The 18,872-nt window shown below is 38.4% G+C and overlaps 1 protein-coding gene and 1 long non-coding RNA gene across 3 annotated transcripts in view; one reads left to right on the top strand and one right to left on the bottom strand.

Annotated features, from left to right (window-relative positions):
• Positions 1-310: 310 nt before the first annotated feature.
• LOC148417562 (uncharacterized) lies at positions 311-4,044 on the top strand. Of its 2 annotated transcripts, XR_015866661.1 has the most exons (4): positions 311-1,540; positions 2,574-2,657; positions 3,198-3,402; positions 3,559-4,044. It is a non-coding gene; the product is annotated as an uncharacterized LOC148417562 (long non-coding RNA). The 2 variants fall into 2 exon arrangements; XR_015866660.1 differs by lacking the exon at positions 311-1,540 and having other exon boundaries at positions 2,480-2,657.
• An 8,199-nt stretch (positions 4,045-12,243) lies between these two features.
• barx1 (BARX homeobox 1) overlaps positions 12,244-18,872 on the bottom strand; it is a 33,843-nt gene continuing 27,214 nt past the window's right edge. Inside the window, exons 4-9 of the mRNA XM_088422746.1 lie at positions 16,302-16,386; positions 15,688-15,856; positions 13,177-13,244; positions 12,759-12,813; positions 12,478-12,539; positions 12,244-12,387 (exon numbers count right to left, since the gene is read on the bottom strand). Of these exons, the coding sequence (XP_088278872.1) occupies positions 12,244-12,387; positions 12,478-12,539; positions 12,759-12,813; positions 13,177-13,244; positions 15,688-15,856; positions 16,302-16,386 (583 nt within the window). The remainder of the gene's footprint in view (positions 12,388-12,477; positions 12,540-12,758; positions 12,814-13,176; positions 13,245-15,687; positions 15,857-16,301; positions 16,387-18,872) is intronic.

Raw genomic sequence — 18,872 nt, 5'->3', positions numbered from 1 at the left:
GTTACCATACACAAAAAATTTACAGGGATGTCAAACTCCTTTTAGCTTGTGGGTCACAAAATCTATTCCCAAGTGGGACCAATCCCTAAAATAATTTTATATATGTATAAAACCCTAAAATAACAAATCCCTTATTAAAACACTGTCAATAGTACAAACATAACATCACTATTAAACATAAAACATTTTTATTAAATACAGAAGGTTCAGGTTTTTAATTTATTGATAAAACATTTCTGTTCATTATTACATTTTACATTACAAAAACATCTGGCGGGCTCATCCTTGAGCATATAGTGAGCATTAACAGTCACACTTGTTCGTAACATATTACTTAGTACAGGAGAGACAATGTTTTCATTCATTTACGTGTGTGAGTAAAATGTGTTTGTGGATTAATTTCGAGTTTGCATACATTGTTTTAACGCTACTTTGTTTTGCGGGCATGCTGAAAATTTCTGTTGCGTTGCTTGCGGAACATTTGCTTTATGTTCTCTATGAATACTTTTTTCTTGGTTAGCTCATTTCTATTCCATAACGAGTATAAACTTCGTACTACTACTACGTACCTACATTGGTGCCCTTTGATTGGTTCGAGACATATTCAAATCTGCAGTGCATCTACATTGGTGCCCTTTGATTGGTCCAAGACGGTTACAACTCTGAGTCGCATGTGTTTTACGCAACATTACGTCACTAGATTGGTGCCCTTTGATTGGTCGGAAACGAATTCAAATCTGCCGCGCTTTGTTTTGCTCACGGTTAATTGACGACAGTTAACGTGCTAACGCAACAAATTTACAAGTTCTAATTTTATTTACACTCTAACATTGAACATAACTTTAAAACTTGCTATCTATGACGCATAGAGTGAAATAATAATGAATACAAAAAGACGACTTGCTACGTATGTTTTCGCCCATCGAAAAAGACATTATGCCACACAGCGTAAAAACATAAAATTGCTACAAATTATATAGTTTGAACCTACGGTATACAAAGGCTCTCCGATGACTTATCTCAACCTCGAGATGGCGTTCAGTCGCTTTGAATCTCAAGGACTCCGAGCGACGATACGCTTTCCCCCGAGCCATCTAGGGAGGAAAGTTTGTCATTAATATATCACTACGAACGAGTACAAAAAGGCATGTTTTCTTCAAAAATGATGGACATTAAATTGAAGCTTACCGTTCGGCAAACAGAATCCTTTGGAGAAAATGCTTCAAAAGCTTGCAAGCAGTGAAAAAAAGCTCGTGCTCGACGTCTCTGTGTTTGCGTACAGCAAAACAGCTACTAAGCACAAACCAGGGAAGCTTTTGTCTGAATCAATGAAACAGGCAAAAGCGTAGATTCTAACATAGAAACCCATTACATAGTTACCCGGAGTCGTACGTCACGGCTGTTGACCAATGGGAGCAAGGAGGAGGAGTTGTGGAACTCAAGTACACTCGCCGGCCTTAACACGAATGTTTTATTCGACCCAACCCCCACCGACAGAGTCTACCAAAAGTTATCGACGAAAGACGAAGCAAATACCAAAGTAAGTATTTTCTTTTGTTTCTGTCCACACACTTTTTTCTCCCGATGTTGTTCTATGTTCCTTATGTATTATGGCTGTTTTTGTTCGTGATTTGTGTCGTGTTCGTGTCCATTTTTTTGGCAAATGGGATTTGCTTCGAAGAGAAAACAATTTTGAAGAAAACATTTGGATGATTCACCATCCCCCAGGTTTGCAATAAATGCAAATTTTAAAAATGGCCCCATGCTAACGTTTGTAGTCTTGCAGTTGAGTGCTATCTAAAGCCCGTGTAACTAACGATTTTTACCTATTATGTATACTTTTTCTTTTTTTCTATTCTTTAATCAAACAAAAAGCATAGAAATAAAAACACTAGGGATCTGAAGATTTCCCCGGATTGCTATAACAGGCAGACGTTCAAAATGAAACGGCGACGTACTTTCTTAACCGTTGCATTAAGTGTACAGTGATCCCTCCTACTTCGCGGTCTCAGTACTTCGCGGGTTTTTCCAGGAACAATTAAAAATATTTCAAAATAAGTAGTTTAAAAATTGCGCAAACATGGAAACAAATGGAAAATAGCAAAAAGTACATTATACAGTACTGCATTAATCAAATAAGTAAGTAATATTAGTTAATAACTATGTTAATAATTCTTCAAGCGTTACAGTTCGTGACGTTGGCTATCATATTTTGAAAAGCATGCTTTTAATTTGTCGGTTCGCGTTGCATTTCCGTTTCCTGTATTACGTTCTCTGCGTCATTCGGCTCGTTACGGTGACGTAGTGAATGACAAGTAAGCTCATATCTATAGTTTATTCTCATTTATGTTGATAACGCACGCTACTGCCTATGTTTTTTGCTTCATCATCGTGAAGCAATGAACACGTTAAAGATGAACCGCGATACAGCGAGCTATAACTGTACACGTAAGTGGTTAACGCTAATGTTGTTTGAAATCGTGCACTTTCATCGGTCGAAACCCGACTCCATATTGGTTATTAACCTATCACAAATTTGTTTATGACATGTACATACTTTTGCCTTTACACAGATTATGGAGTCTTCGCCCACCAAATTTGCTTCTGATAATGATCCTCAACTCACTTCCATTCGACATGAATGCCAACTCTTGTCTGTGAGTATAATGCCATATTTAAAAACGAAATGGTTTAAAATATTTATATAATGCTAATACGTAATGATGTTCTTGTTCATGGCAGTTGCCATTAACTCTCCTACTTCCTTGTTCCTCCAATATTCCTCACGGGCAAAGAAAGCCTATACCTTTGCAAGGTTCACTCTGCAGAGCTTAATGCTCACTTCCCTTTTTCTTTTTTATACAGTTATACATTTCCTAACAAATGCCTATGTAACCTGCATTTCTACAATCAAAAGCACTCAATTGTGTCCCATTCACATTGACAACACTGTGACTTCACAGACACAAGTACATTTGTGCTGCTTTGCATCAAATCAATGTTACCAATCAATATTGCTTTTATCCTTTTTCGAAATATTACCATACATGTACACTTTTCACCAATGCCTTTCTCCTGATAGATCTATTCTACATTGTAATATTCATAGATTACTTTTAGTTGCTACAAATCAAGTCATTGCCTCAAATTTTTTTCTCCCCACTAAGACGTTCATATCAACTGCTTTGTGTTTTCAGTACGCATGCACCGATTCTGCAGTTGATCGCCAAAGTCTGTATCAGCGCAGCATCTCAGTCAATTCACGTGTCATGCAACACATGGTCCACTTGACACGATTGAATCGCTCGCTGCAACAAAAAGTTGCCTTCAAGGAAAAGCAACTAAAAGATGTCCAGAACAAATTAGACATATTAGAGGCATGCAGAGCGTTTGTCTATGACGGTAAGATATTACACACACACCAACATAGGCAGAAACACAAGCATGTAGTAGTTCTCTTTTTGGTGTTTGTTTTCGTTTGCTTTTTTCAATTAGCTTCAACCAAAACACACCTCTTCCAAAACACATCATGATATCCTCCTTTTTTTTTCTGTTCAGAACAAACACATGCTGCAACCCAAACGAAGGAAGAAGCAGCAGAAGAAGAAAATAAAGAAGTCCAGGATGAAACAGACAGCAACTAGAAGACACATACACACGCACATATATTTATATACATGTATAAAGCTTTTTCAATTTGTGTACACTTCAGTCTATTTAGATTTTTGTGCTAAATAAAAGATTGTCATTTTAATTTTTCTCCTATATGGATCGCATTTTTGAATCCCAATACATGCACGCAAATTCACCAAATTTTTCACACTCATGAGACTTGCGGAAAACATTTGCCATCCTTTCAATATTGTGTTGACACCCATTGATGGAATGGAGGTTGGATGACAGTTTCCCCCAACAAATATCTTTACTTTGGACTGCTAACGCCACCTATTGGTTTGAATCACTAAATAAACCTTCCTTTATATATTTTTTGTGGGTTTTCAGCTCATGCTCATCACTGCTTTGAATGATGGAGATCCACAATGAGTTTGAACACAAATATTAAATCAATGTTAACTATAAATAAGTCAATGTTAGTATATTTTTTCCGTTTCTATTTACTCAGTTGCGCCTGTTGAACAACTGCGAATAAACATTTGACATTTTCAAAAACATTGAGTTCTAATTTTCACCTGCATATGCATAAACATGTTCATACCCCTACGTGTCCAAACCCCAGCCTGTTCATACCCCGACTTGCACAGGTCTGCGAGGGCCCTTTATAGCTGCTTGCAGCTCTAGTTATTATTATTATTTACTGTGCAGCGCTTTTCCATTTTTGAGGTCCTAAACATGCACGAAAAGTCACCAAAATTTGCACATTCGTCGGGCCCGGTGAAAAATTTGATATTTTTGTGTTTCCCAAAACAATGCAAAAAAAATGGCTCTGCAGCGCCACCTATGGTCGAAAAAGTGCACCTGGTCCCGGCCCGTTTGACCTACAGCTACGAAAATTTTTAGGCATATGTAGGACCTAGAGACCTACAAAAAAGTCAGCGCGAGCCATGTGCTCAGATGTACAGAAAAAGAGTTATGAATTTTTGAATGTGCATTTTTGGCCCATTTTTGCACGTTTGCAGGTCCCAAACTGCTCCTTCTTTCTCCTAAACGCTTTACTCAATCGCCTTCAAATTTGCTGTGGTCCATATTCACACGTAGGGGCACAAGTGGGCAAAATTTGGTGCAGATCCGCTGACATATATGATAGGGGCGTGGCTTCTAATTATGTGTTCAATTTTTTCTTCGCCAAGAGGGACAAAAACCTTAATAACTTTGATGTACTAGCTTAAAAAAATCTAAAACTTCATAGACACATGGAAACTTATGTTTTTAACACCTTTAAAAAAAGTTTTTTTAAATAACTACTAGCGCCGCCTAGTGGTTGATTAAAATGTCATTTTTTACACTTTCATGTATTGTGCTCAGTCTGATTGAGTAAAACAAGTGAAAATTGGTCAGAATATCATTAAGACATGGAATATTAAGGTTTTAAAATTTTACGACATTTCGATAATGGGCGTAGTCTGCACGCCACCTCAAAGTCAGATGACTCGCCAAAACGAAAAAAGTGGCTGTAATTGGCCCCAAAATGGCCTTATGAGTGGAAAATAGCCTCTCACTCCCGGCCCGTTTGACCTAGAGCTCCAAAAATTTGTAGTCTTATGTAGGACCTCGAGCCCTACAAAAAAGTCAGCGCGAGCCATATGCGCAGATGTACAGAAAGAGAGTTATGAATTTTTGAATGTGCACTTTTGGCCCGTTTTTGCTCATTTGCAGGTCCCGAACTGCTCCTTTTTTCTCCCAAACGCTTGACCCGATCGACTTCAAATTTGCTGTGATGTTTGATCTGACTGTGAGGCACAATTGTTCAAATTTTCGGGATGATCCGCCATCAAATATGTTGGGGGCGGGGCTTCATATTATGCCTTTGATGATTACTTTGCCACATGTGAAACAAACCTTTATAACTCAGCTTTACAAGCTTAGAAAAATCTGAAACTTCACATACACATGAAGACTTAAGCCCTTAACACAAGTGTTTAAAAAAATCTTCAATTGCTTATAAGGCCATCTAGTGGCAAACAAATATGTCAGTCTGATGTCTCGCCAAAACGAACAAAGTTGCTGTGTTTGGTCCCAGATGGTCTTATCTTTTCTAAACTTCATATATTTGATGGGTTTCCAATGCGGAATACACCTATCAACTTATTTTTTGCTATAGTGTGAGCGCCACCTAGTGGCAGCCAAAAATATAGCATTTTTTAAACGTTTTTATGTGTTTAGCTGAGCCCTTAGAAGTAATATTGCTGAAATTAAGTCTGACAAGCCTCTAGACAGCCTTGCTGACCTCCATTAAATTTTACGAAGTTTCGATAATGGGCGTGTTCTCTGTGACCATTTTCATTCCGAAGCTTTATCTGTCCAGTAAAAGTTGCTGTAATTTGACCCAGATGATCTGATCTTCTCACAATTTCACACATTGGATAAAAATATTCTCCTGAACATAGCGACAAAAATATATTCCAGTTTAACGCTAGCGCCACCTAGTGGCTACAAAAAATGTCATTAGTCGAAAGATTACAGTCAATCCTGTTTGGTTTGACCTAGAGCTATGAAACTTTGTAGGCAAATGAAGGACTGCAAGACCTACAAAAAAGTCAATAGAAGTGATGTGCTAGGATGTACAGAAAAATTGTTATGACATTTTTTAATGTGTAGTTTTGTCCAATTCTTAGACATTAGCTGGTCTAAAACTAGTGCCTTTTTCTCTTAAACGATTCACCCCATTACCTTCAACTTTGGCATGAATCATTATCCAACTGAGGGGCAAACATAGGCCAAACATCGTGAAGATCTCTTGACATAAAAGATGGGGGCGGAGCTTCAAATTATGTTTAATACTTCCTTTGCCAAGAGTGACAAAAATCTTAATAACTCAGCTATGACAGCTTCAAAACATCTGAAACTTTCCTGGGACTTTAAAAGTCATGCAATAATACAGCTATGTGATAAACTTTCAAATCATTTACAGCGCCACCCAGTGGTGGACAAAAATCTCATTTTTTATACTTTTATGTACTGTGAAATGCCTGTTTGACTAAATGAACTCAAAAATGGTCAGAAAAGCTATGACACATTGGAACATTAAGGTTCTCAACTTTTATGACTTTTCATAAAAGGGCGTGGCCTCTATGCCAACTCAAAATCCCATGTCTCGCGAAAACGGTAAAAGTTGCTGTAATTGGACCTAGACGATCTGATATTTTTAAAACTTCGTATATGGGATGGGAGTCCAATGTGAAACACACCTACAAGCCTATTTTTTCATCATAGTACGAGCGCCACCTAGTGGCAGCAAAAATTATAGCAAATCCTTAATGTTTTTATGTACTCTGCTGAGCCCCTTGAAGTGATATCCCTTAAATGTTTTCTGAAAAGCCAGTGGCCATGCCTTATGCCCTCCACAAATGAGTACGATGTTTCCACAGTGGGTGTGGCCCATACGGCATTGAAAGTCACAAAACTGTAACAAGAAAAGCTGCAGTAACTCAACCCTAATTGTCCCACCTTGTCTAAATTTTACATATTTGGTAACAGTCCTGCACTGAAGTCATCTACAACTAAGTTTTCATTGTCATACTCCTTGTTCATACCCCGGCCTGTTCATACTCCAACGTGCACAGGTCTGCGAGGGCCCTTTATAGCTGCTTGCAGCTCTAGTTCTTATTATTATTTACTGTGCAGCGCTTTTCCATTTTTGAGGGCCTAAACATGCACGAAAAGTCACCAAAATTTGCACATTTGTCAGGCCCGGTAAAAAATTTGATATTTTTGTGTTTCCCAAAACAATGCAAAAAAAATGGCTCTGCAGCGCCACCTGAGTCGAAAAAGTGCACCTGGTCCCGGCCCGTTTGACCTAGAGCTACGAAAAGTTTTTAGGCATATGAAGGGCCTAGAGACCTACAAAAAAGTCAGCGCGAGCCATGTGCTCAGATGTACAGAAAAAGAGTTATGAATTTTTGAATGTGCATTTTTGGCCCATTTTTGCACGTTTGCAGGTCCCAAACTGCTGCTTGTTTCCCCTAAACGCTTTACTCAATCGCCTTCAAATTTGCTGTGGTATATAATTAGACATAGGGGCACAACTTGGCAAAATTTGGTGCAGATCCGCTGACATATATGATAGGTGGCTTCAAATTACGTGTTCAATTTTTCCTTCGCCAAGAGTGACAAAAACCTTAATAACTGATGTACAAGCTTAAAAAATCTGAAACTTCATAGACAGATTAAGACTAAGACTTTGAACACCTTTAAAAAAAAAATTTTGAATAGCTACTAGCGCCGCCTAGTGGTTGATAAAAATGTCATTTTTTACACTTTCATGAGTTAGCTAATCAGCTATCAGCAATTGAACCTGTAGTTGAAAAGGAAGATTAGATTGTAACAGTGTTGGGTAGTTTGACACCATGTTATGTTACAATTGTTACTGCACGAAAAACAAAGATAGACAACCTGACGCTAAAGTTTGTTCAGCAAGCATAAATGAAGAACAGAAGCGAGTGAATGCTCATGAATCCAGTGGTTCTAGAGTAGGAGGGGCATCAACCATGTCATCACAATTTTGATGCAATGTGCAGAATAGCTCTAAGACAGTGGGAACAGCTGACAGAAGCATGCAGTGATGTGACAAATGTGGCAAAGGAAGCCATAAAAAACATGACTGTTCGAGCTTGAAAGCCAAACAAATATAAATCCACAGAGCCAAGCAGTAACAGACCACAGGTTGAATGCTTGATTGATTCTGGACCATGTAAACACAGGACATAAATTCTTAAAGACTCCCAACAATTCACAAAAACACCAGTCAGTCAAACTAGATGATGGCAGGAAGGTTGACGCCCAAGGAATTGGAAAAGTTAACTCTTTCAGCACCAAGCATTATTGGAAAAGGAAACCTCTAGACGGCCAGTATATTTAGTATTTTTACTCGCCCTCCAAGGCCAACAGAATATTGTGTGCTATGTCTATGTAAATATGGGTGCTGCCATATGAAAGATTGACTTCCCTTCTTCAGTTAGAATAAATGTAGGTATTAGATGTGTTGTAAGTGTGGAAACACTCCCATCCAATGGTCACAGTTAGCAGTACAGTGCTCAATTGGCTTACATTAGCTAAGAATTAGTCAAGCGTGTCAGGTCTTCTCCATAAAATACAGTATTTGACCAGAATTTTATTTATTATTGTTATTATTATTACTATTTTAAAAGACGAGAATTCACGTCGAAGGCACTGAATGAGTTAACATGAAAATGACCTTCAAATCAAGTCAAGTAAAAAATATCACAATGTATGATTTGCTGTTTTTTCCGAAGCTGTCTGGGAATTTATTCTCAGTGGGAGCTGAACAGACCTGTGAGAATTCTTATGTTCTATTAATAAAGTTTGAGTGACTTACAGAATCTGATCACTGAGTTGACTTTCCCTTGAGTGCAGTTCTATCTAGTGGATACATAATAGAATGCAAACGCAGGCCAAGTCACCACTGTAGCTTTGATTCCATGCACCTTATAATATGTGCGTGTATATATATATATATATATATATATATATATATATATATATATATATATATATATATATATATATATATATATATACACACAGTGCGCCCCAGGTTTACGAACTCCCTGTTTTACGAATTTGTCATCTTATGAACGTGGACCACTTGCCGGTCAGCGTGTCCGCACTATTTTGTTCGCTTTGCTGCATCAACAAAATTAACTATTCTTGCATGACACGGAAACGCCGATATGCTATTGGTCTTATTAAGTCACAGTCACGGAGATGCCAATATGCTATTGGTCGATTAAGGTCATGGTCCCGGTGTCAGTCACGAAGATGCGGATATGCTATTGGCCGGCGTCACATCAATCACAGAAATGCCGATATGCTATTGGCCGAACGCCTTCATCTAGCTTGATGGCACAGCTGGTCGGTGTGTTGTGAAGACTTTGCAAACTTTATCTGTTAGGCATGGCTTCTAAAATTGCTAGTGGTGGTAAAAGAAGAAGTAAGAGGATGATGACAATAGAAACGAAGCTGGAGATAATAAAAAAATACAAAGAAGGCGCACGCGTAGTTAACCTTGCTCGTGAGTATGGCCGTAACCGCTCGGCAATCTTCTAAGGGCAAGAATTTCCTTGCCAGGGGACGGACCTCGGTCAACAACAAAATGGAGAGGCTTCTCCTTTTATGGATTAAAGACAAGGAAATAGCCGGTGATATGTTCTTGTGTGAAAAAAGTTTGTGTTTAAGAAAATAAATAAATACATTTTGCAGGTTCGTCTCTGCTCCCCTCCGCCTCCACCCAGCTCAAGTCACGTCGCCTCAAAGGAAAATGTCATTTTTCCTTTGTATATTTGTTATTTAATTTAACTGTACAGTAGATTATGTTACTAATTTTTAATATGTGTATAAAGTCGTGATGTTTTTACCTAAGGTTTTTGCACGCGTTGTACACATTCACTAATTAACATAAGTTTGGATTGTCCATCATACGAGCAATTCGAGTTACGAGCATAGCCGCTGAACGGACTAAGTTCGTAACACCGGGGCCCGGTATATATATATATATATATATATATATATATATATATATATATATATATATATATATATATATATATATATATATATATATATATATATAATATTATGGTCACCTTGAAGCAGATTCTGATATTTGCAAATACAGTGGGCCCCCGGTTCACAAGATCAATCCGTTCCACGGTTGGAATCCGCAAATTCGCTGTATGACAAGCAATACAAACCTATGTTAAACAGCAGTGTAAAACCTCAGGTAAAAACATAAAAATTGTATGTACATATTAAAAATTGGTATCAAACCTTATGACTTTTTTTATCATCATACATCAAATTTAACTGACATGTAGACCATAAAAAACGTTACCTTTGCGACCTCAAACCCATTTATCATTTTTAATTGACAAGTGGGACTGGAAGTGGTCATGGCTTGACCCCTGTGACCTCCAACCTGATGTGACAATTTCCACATTGTTATTTCTCCATCACGATAGGGTTTGTTAGTGTGGAATGGTAGGTGAGGTGGTGGAAAATGGTGGATCCAAATTTAGAAAAGCCTGTAGCAAGGTGCACTAAAAAAATACTAATTTAAATTGAAGATGCATCACAGAAAACAAGCAACAAACTGCATGCAAAGTGACAAACAAAAACAAAAAGTGGGCCCCTGTGTTACGAGATTAATCTGTTTCACAGTTGGGCTCATAAGGCGAATTCACCAACTCACCATTCACCAATCCAAACCTACTGTATGTTAAATGGCTGATGCGTTTAGAACCCCAGGTAAAAACATCAAAATTCTACATGCATATTAAAAATTGGTGTCAAAACAGTACAGTAAGTTCTACGTATATATAATATACATATATACAGTCAGAAAGCATCATAAATAAAAAATATAGGAAGAATTTATTTACGTTTGAGGGTCGCTTGTTATGCCCATATTCCCTAGTAAGGGTAGCCTTGGCTAAGCTAGCTTTGTATTTCTTGATGATCTCTAGCTTCGTTTTCATATGAATCATCTTCTTACATTTCTCTTTAACATCACTAGCAATCTTGGGACCCATGGCTAATCCATTCAACTCTCAATTAAGCAGTAAAATGCACTATAAATGCGGTTTTGTAACTACTCACAATCGAACAAAGATTCATAGTTCCACCATGTTGAAACAAGTGAGGCCGACCAAAAGCAGACCAGCATCTTTGTGAGGAGACGCCGACCAATAGCAGACCAGCATTGAATTGACGCGTTGCATGGAAGCACTTTGATGGCAATCGTAAATAAGTGAAATTACCTAAAAACGCCTGCAGATGGAGACAAAAACAACACAAATACAGCCAACCCCTTAGGGTCATGACAGTTGTTTTTGTCGCAAAGCGGGGAAAATACCGTAAAGAGGGGATGAAAAAACTTAGTATTCCACATCGTAACATGAAAAAAAACGTAAGACAGGGACGCTGTAACTCAGGGGTCCACTGTACACTCAAACCTAACAAAACAACAGGGAGTACCTGGACAAGAAACAATTGGAACAGGGAGCTAATTTGCCAACACAAAGAGATTTATTATTACATGTACAGCATGAAACCACACAGCGACATTCTTGCTCTGTTCACCTCCCAAGCAGACCACATTCCAATTTGAACAAATAATTAAATATTAGTAAAAGAACAGTCCTGAAGTTGCAGTGATTGAAGTCACAAATGAAGAAGGTTAATGAGAAGAAGTGGACAGAATCACACTGGTGAAGACGGACACGAAGGGAACAGAAACATGAACTTAAAAATATGAACGAAACCACACAACTCGAAAACACCATTAAAAAACAGCAACAGCGAAAATTAAAAGAACATAAAACCCCAATACTAAACCACAGACAACAAATACCAACAGAACATAGGAGAATTGACTTCTCAAAAAATGGATTCCAGACTTCCCAGAAATTAAATAAAAAGCACAAACAGGACAAGGCTGCAGGGGGCCTGGAGAAGGGAACAAGGTCCAATCGACAGGAACAGTCAAGGGGATGCCTCGGGTGCCAGACGAGATGTCTGCCACAGCGAGTCAGGAGGTAATTCCAGGCATCAGATAAGATCTGCCCGGTGGGACAAGTCAGGAATGTGTCCTGGGCGCCAGGCGAGCTTGCGACGCAGATCCCACTGGACGCTGAGCAGAGGTGGCTGCTGGACAACAACAGGTAACAACTGATGTGGCCGCTGAAGGCTGACCTGGGATAAAGGGGACCACCGGGGGCTGACAGAAAATTGAGGTGGCCTCTGGGGGCTGACAGAAGACTGACTCGGCCGCTTGACACTGACCGGAAACTGAGGTGGCGGCCGCTTGACGCTGTTTGGACACAAGGTCTGTGGTGTTCTACACGCTGACGGGAGACACAGGACGCAGGCAGGAGACTCAGGCAGCAGTCACTATACTCAGACTGGAGATAAAGGCAGCAACCGCTGGATGCTGACTGAGGATGGCGGCCGCTTATCGCTGACTGACTGACAAATGATACATTTTAAAAGAGTGTCTAACCTAACAAACTGTTTTAGTGGATTTCACCTGTCATTTTCGTCTGTCATTATAATCCTCGCCTGACTTGTGCCACTGTTGGTGTAGCAGTTCTTTGTCACCTGGTTGAAGCTTATCATACACTGAAAAATGGAAGTTAAATGCCTAAATGCTGGAGCATAAGTATGCAGCAATTTCAAATAGAAGCGAAGGCATAATATATTGCACTGAATAACACTTTTTCCTCATGGAGATTATCGATCATAGCTGGGAGGTAAATGTTTGTGCTGCATTTCCGTCATGGTTGCATGTAGTGAAATGAAAGGTGTTCACAATTTTGTGCAATCATTGTACAAGCCCGAAGTAAAAAAAACAATGTTTAGAATAAATTACTGAGAGATTTCTGTGATATTTTAATTTTTTTTAATATGATTTGAATGAAGGACGTATTTGCAGATAGGTTGGAAAAGCATTCTGAGATGCCTTTCTGCAAGCAAAGAGGTGACGTCATTCAAGTTTCCTCTGGGCATGTCCACCAATGACAATCTCACTCTGATTGGCTCTTGGCCAGGAACTGCAAGAGAGAAGTTTTTGAATTCCTCCCTAAAAGGCATTATATAATAAATTTGGTTCATAAAAACTTTGCTTTTTAATTATAGAGTATGCAATGCTATCATTCGCCTGCATCCCTGACACAATTTTTGCCATGGGACACATACTTTCAAATCAACATGCGTCCTCCAAACGCAACAATTTTTTTGCATAGTGTTGCGAAACAATTGTGTTACACAAGGCAAACGCATCCTTTGGCAGGAGTCTGCCCTCAATGTGACTCATACTCCTTGGCTGCCTTAGCCAATCACGTTCTCAAGTTCACTTCCTGGTTTAAAGGCTTGAGTTACCACTGTAAATTACCGCTCTTGTCACACAATGTTTTTGATATCGTTCAAGGTAGAACACAAGCATTATATCGAGCTATACTAAAAGCTATACCAATCACCCCCCCAACAAAGAAAGTCTGCTGTCTTGAGTTTTTTTCAACTTTTGAAAATGACACTCTCAGATATGAAATGACAGACTCCACATTGTGCTATTTATTAATACACAAAGTAGTTGAACGATTTATTTGAAATAAACTTTTAGCACTCGATGGCAGTTGATTTCAAATCAGTCATCCTTCAAAATATTGTTATGCATTTATACTATAAACAAAGTTCAAATCAAATCATGAGCTAATCGAAGATTCCCGCTAGTCGAAGAGGCCCACTCCTAGTTTTTGGATTTCAAAATATTAAACACTTCCATTTATTCTTTTATTCGGCAAAACCTAAACACTTACTAACATTTTTTTTACAATTTGTTTGTAATGTTTGTTTTTTATCTATGTCACGTTTCTCGTTTTTACTAGAGATCTTGTTGTCCTGAGATTTGACTGCAGGGTCTCGTTATGGAAAGAAAAAGGTTAAAAAAAAATATAAGGTTAAAAAAAAAAAATCAGGTAACATTGAGCCAGAAAGTAAAATGTAAAAGCGAAATGCTTCAGATTGAGAAGCGGAACAAATGTTGATGTGTTCAAATGAAGCGGACATTTCTACCAAAATGGACTACGTTCGTGCTTGCAAGATATAGGTGATGATGATGGATACTACTACATGTAAGTTTATTCTATTATTTTATTACATTTTACTGTTAGATTTTTTGGACATCTGTTGTTGGTTTTAACTCACATCTTGTAAATACAATTTGAAAATTAAGTTTTGTCCTTTTTACTGCACAATTCTTTGGAACTCCATAGTTTCCATAGTATGAACTCTATAGTAGGGACCCATAGTTTTTTGATATTGCGAATCCTGTGAACCCAACACTTAAATTGCATTTAATTAGGATCAGCAAATCCTTGCTTTTTACTTGTAGTGTATGTGATATGATGTGCTCACATGTAAATTTTGTTTTACGTAATAATTTCTGTAAAGTTTTTAAAGATTAAAGATGTGTATACTCTCTAGTGGCTGTGAATGCTTATTGCAGTGAAGTGCTGAGGGAACACATTTGTACAGAATACATGCTATTGCCTGCACACCAGGCATTATGATGTTTTTTTTGTTTTGTTTTGCCTTAAGCTTGTCTCCCTTATTCTTCTTCTTCCTACCCCCTTCTACAGGCTCGGAGAGGGCACTAAATGGTCAGAGATGATCTGAACGCCCCCATCCAGCCCTGCGCTGATCGACCATCGCGGTTATGAGATCGACTACCTCCTTTGCGCCATTTTTTGTTAGGATGGACAACCTGGCCGGACTGTAGGGAGGTACCTGCCCGGTGGCTCAGTATGACTTCTTTTCGCCTGTGAAACCCTTTGAGACTTCGGTGATTCAGAGTTATAAAAATAAACATGATGTGATACCTTGTTTGGTGTGAGAAAAGTGAAGGTTGTAAGGTCAAATCTGTGGAAAGTATGATTCAGATTATTATTTTTTCCTTTGTATTTGAAAGGTTATTACATTTTAGTAGGATGACGAACGTGTGCTTGGTTTTTTTTTTTTTACGAGATGACGACAAGCTGAATAGAAAATTGACGGATCATATTAGTATCATCTAAGACAGGGGTGGGCAACTCCAGGCCTCGGGGGCCGGTGTCCTGCATGTTTTCCTGTTTTCTCTCTCAAACACACCTGAATCAAATGATTAGGATTATTCTCAAACTCCAGCAGAGCTTGTTGATGAGCTAATGGTTTAAATCAGGTGTGTTAGGGAGAGAAAACTGGAAAACATGCAGGACACCGGCCCTCGAGGGCTGGAGTTGCCCACCCCTGATCTAAGATATGATTAATAACTCTACCTAATGTAAATCATCAATCTAATATATAATTTACTGGAATAGATGTTATAGGGCTCAAATTGTCCCAAAATAATTGTTAAAAAAAAGACTAAAAATCCAGCTTCAGGAGAACCAATATTCATCTTTAACATGCCATTCAAATTGGTAGTTTATAACATGTCACATTTTGAAAGGCTTTAACTTGTCTCCTCCAGAGTGGTCTCTGAATGGTAGTTGGAGCCTTCCATTTGGCCTTCAGTAAAAGAAGTGCATCTTTTTTCCTCAGAGAGATGCACACAGCTCGGTATCGAATTCTTCTTTGGACGGCCTTTTGGTTTAGTTGGTGACTCCAGACTTCCTTCCTGCAGCACCTGAAATTCCAATGGATCCAAATAAATTTTTTTAAGCAGATGTATATTCTATTTAATATATTTATCTCATTGCAGTTGCATTGATTTTGTGCAACTACCTGACAAAATAAAACTGAGTGAATTCAATGTGACAATTTTTGTTCAGTGAGATTGATGAAATACAATTGAGTATATTCTGCACATTTCTTAATATTCCTCATCATAGTCAACATTATTTTTTAGTTTTCCCATGGTAATTAAATTATAGCTGAAAAATGTTAAAGTGGCCCTTGCATCCTTTGTGATTTCTGTTTTGTGGACCTGAGAGAAAAAGTTGGACATCCCTGGCTTTGCAAACAAAAAACATTAAATCTAAAGTGATTTTATACAGTAACGTATGATGAGATAATATAGTTTTTTTGTGAAGTACATACCATAATAATGGTATTTTCTGTGTTGAACTTACGATTTTCTTCCATTTCATCCTTCTGTTCTGGTACCATGTTTTGACTTGGAGTTGACTGAGACCCAAAGATTCAGCAAGATCTATTCTGTAAGGGGTGAGCGTAGACACTTAAATGATCACATTTCAAAAGTTAGCAATAACTGTGGAATTAACTGAACAAAAATGTCATTTTCCTCTGCCCACCCATTTAGAATGTGATCGTGTATAGATATTCATATATTCCAATTCTACACTTAAGTACTTTTACTGAATGGATGGATGGATGGGTGGATGGATGGATGGATGGATGGATGGATGGATGGATGGATGGATGGATGAAAGTTGTAAGCAAGATGCTGTAAAATTTTGGCACATATGGCTTTTAAAGATCCATAGCAAACAATGCCTTGGGAAAAATATGTTTATCTCAAATTTTTAGGAACTGTTAAAACATGACTGGAAATGAAATTGCAACAGCAGTTTAGGGGGGAGAATTGAACACTTTAAAATCTGAGGAAATTTGACATTTGAGGAGATAAAATTTTGCAAATATGGTAACCCAATAAATGATTGAGGTTGAACAAGTTATGTTACGGTTGCTACTTGCATTTTTGTCATATTATTGCAATGGGAAACTTGCTTTGATCTGACATTTGATGTGACCTATGACAAATATAATTAATGTTATTAGGGCCCGAGCAGCTACCGCTGCGAGAGCCCTCTTGTTTTTCTCCAGATTATTATTCTTATTATTATTATTAGGGCCCGAGCAGCTACCGCTGCGAGAGCCCTCTTGTTTTTCTCCGGATTATTATTATTAGGGCCCGAGCAGCTACCGCTGCGAGAGCCCTCTTGTTTTTCTCCGGATTATTATTCTTATTATTAGGGCCCGAGCAGCTACCGCTGCGAGAGCCCTCTTGTTTTTCTCCAGATTATTATTCTTTTTATTAGGGCCCGAGCACCTACCGCTGCGAGAGCCCTCTTGTTTTTCTCCGGATTATTAGGGCCCGAGCAGCTACCGCTGCGAGAGCCCTCTTGTTTTTCTCCAGATTATTATTATTATTATTATTATTATTATTATTATTATTATTATTATTTACTGTGCAGCGCTTTTCCATTTTTGAGGGCCTAAACATGCACGAAAAGTCACCAAAATTTGCACATTCGTCGGGCCCGGTGAAAAATTGGATATTTTTGTGTTTCCCAAAACAATGCAAAAAAAATGGCTCTGCAGCGCCACCTAAGGTCGAAAAAGTGCACCTGGTCCCGGCCCGTTTGACCTAGAGCTACGAAAATTTTTAGGCATATGTAGGACCTAGAGACCTACAAAAAAGTCAGCGCGAGCCATGTGCTCAGATGTACAGAAAAAGAGTTATGAATTTTTGAATGTGCATTTTTGGCCCATTTTTGCACGTTTGCAGGTCCCAAACTGCTCCTTGTTTCTCCCAAACGCTTTACTCAATCGCCTTCAAATTTGCTGTGGTCCATATTCACACATAGGGGCACAAGTGGGCAAAATTTGGTGCAGATCCGCTGACATATATGATAGGGGCGTGGCTTCAAATTATGTGTTCAATTTTTCCTTCGCCAAGAGTGACAAAAACCTTAATAACTTTGATGTACTAGCTTAAAAAAATCTAAAACTTCATAGACACATGGAAACTTATGTCTTTAACACCTTTAAAAAAAGTTTTTTTTAAATACCTACTAGCGCCGCCTAGTGGTTGATTAAAATGTCATTTTTTACACTTTCATGTATTGTGCTCAGTCTGTTTGAGTAAAACAAATGAAATTTGGTCAGAATATCATTAAGACATGGAATATTAAGGTTTTAAAATTTTACGACTTTTCGATAATGGGCGTAGTCTGCACGCCACCTCAAAGTCAGATGACTCGCCAAAACGAAAAAAGTGGCTGTAATTGGCCCCAAAATGGCCTTACGAGTGGAAAATAGCCTCTCACTCCCGGCCCGTTTGACCTAGAGCTCCAAAAATTTGTAGCCTTATGTAGGACCTCGAGCCCTACAAAAAAGTCAGTGCGAGCCCTATGCTCAGATGTACAGAAAGAGAGTTATGAATTTTTGAATGTGCACCTTTAGCCCGTTTTTGCTCATTTGCAGGTCCCGAACTGCTCCTTTTTTCTCCCAAACGCTTGACCCGATCGACTTCAAATTTGCTGTGATGTTTTATCTGACCGTCAGGCACAATTGTTCAAATTTTTGTGATGATCCGCCATCAAATATGTTGGGGGCGGGGCTTTATATTATGCCTTTGATGATTACTTTGCCACATGTGAAACAAACCTTTATAACTCAGCTTTACAAGCTTAGAAAAATCTGAAACTTCACAGACACATGGAGACTCAAGCCCTTAACACAAGTGTTTAAAAAAATATTCAATTGCTTATAAGGCCATCTAGTGGCAAACAAAAATGTCAGTCTGATGTCTCGCCAAAACGAACAAAGTTGCTGTGTTTGGTCCCAGATGGTCTTATCTTTTCTAAACTTCATATATTTGATGGGTTTCCAATGCGGAATACACCTAACAACGTATTTTTTGTTATAGTGCGAGCGCCACCTAGTGGCAGCCAAAA

Source organism: Hippichthys cyanospilos, chromosome 9 (genome assembly GCF_059441005.1).
Source record: "Hippichthys cyanospilos isolate Australia breed blue-spotted pipefish chromosome 9, RoL_Hcya_1.0, whole genome shotgun sequence".
In the NCBI taxonomy this organism is placed as follows: Eukaryota; Metazoa; Chordata; class Actinopteri; order Syngnathiformes; family Syngnathidae; genus Hippichthys; species Hippichthys cyanospilos.
Note: the sequence above shows the minus strand (reverse complement) of the source record. Positions and strands in the feature narration are given on the sequence as shown.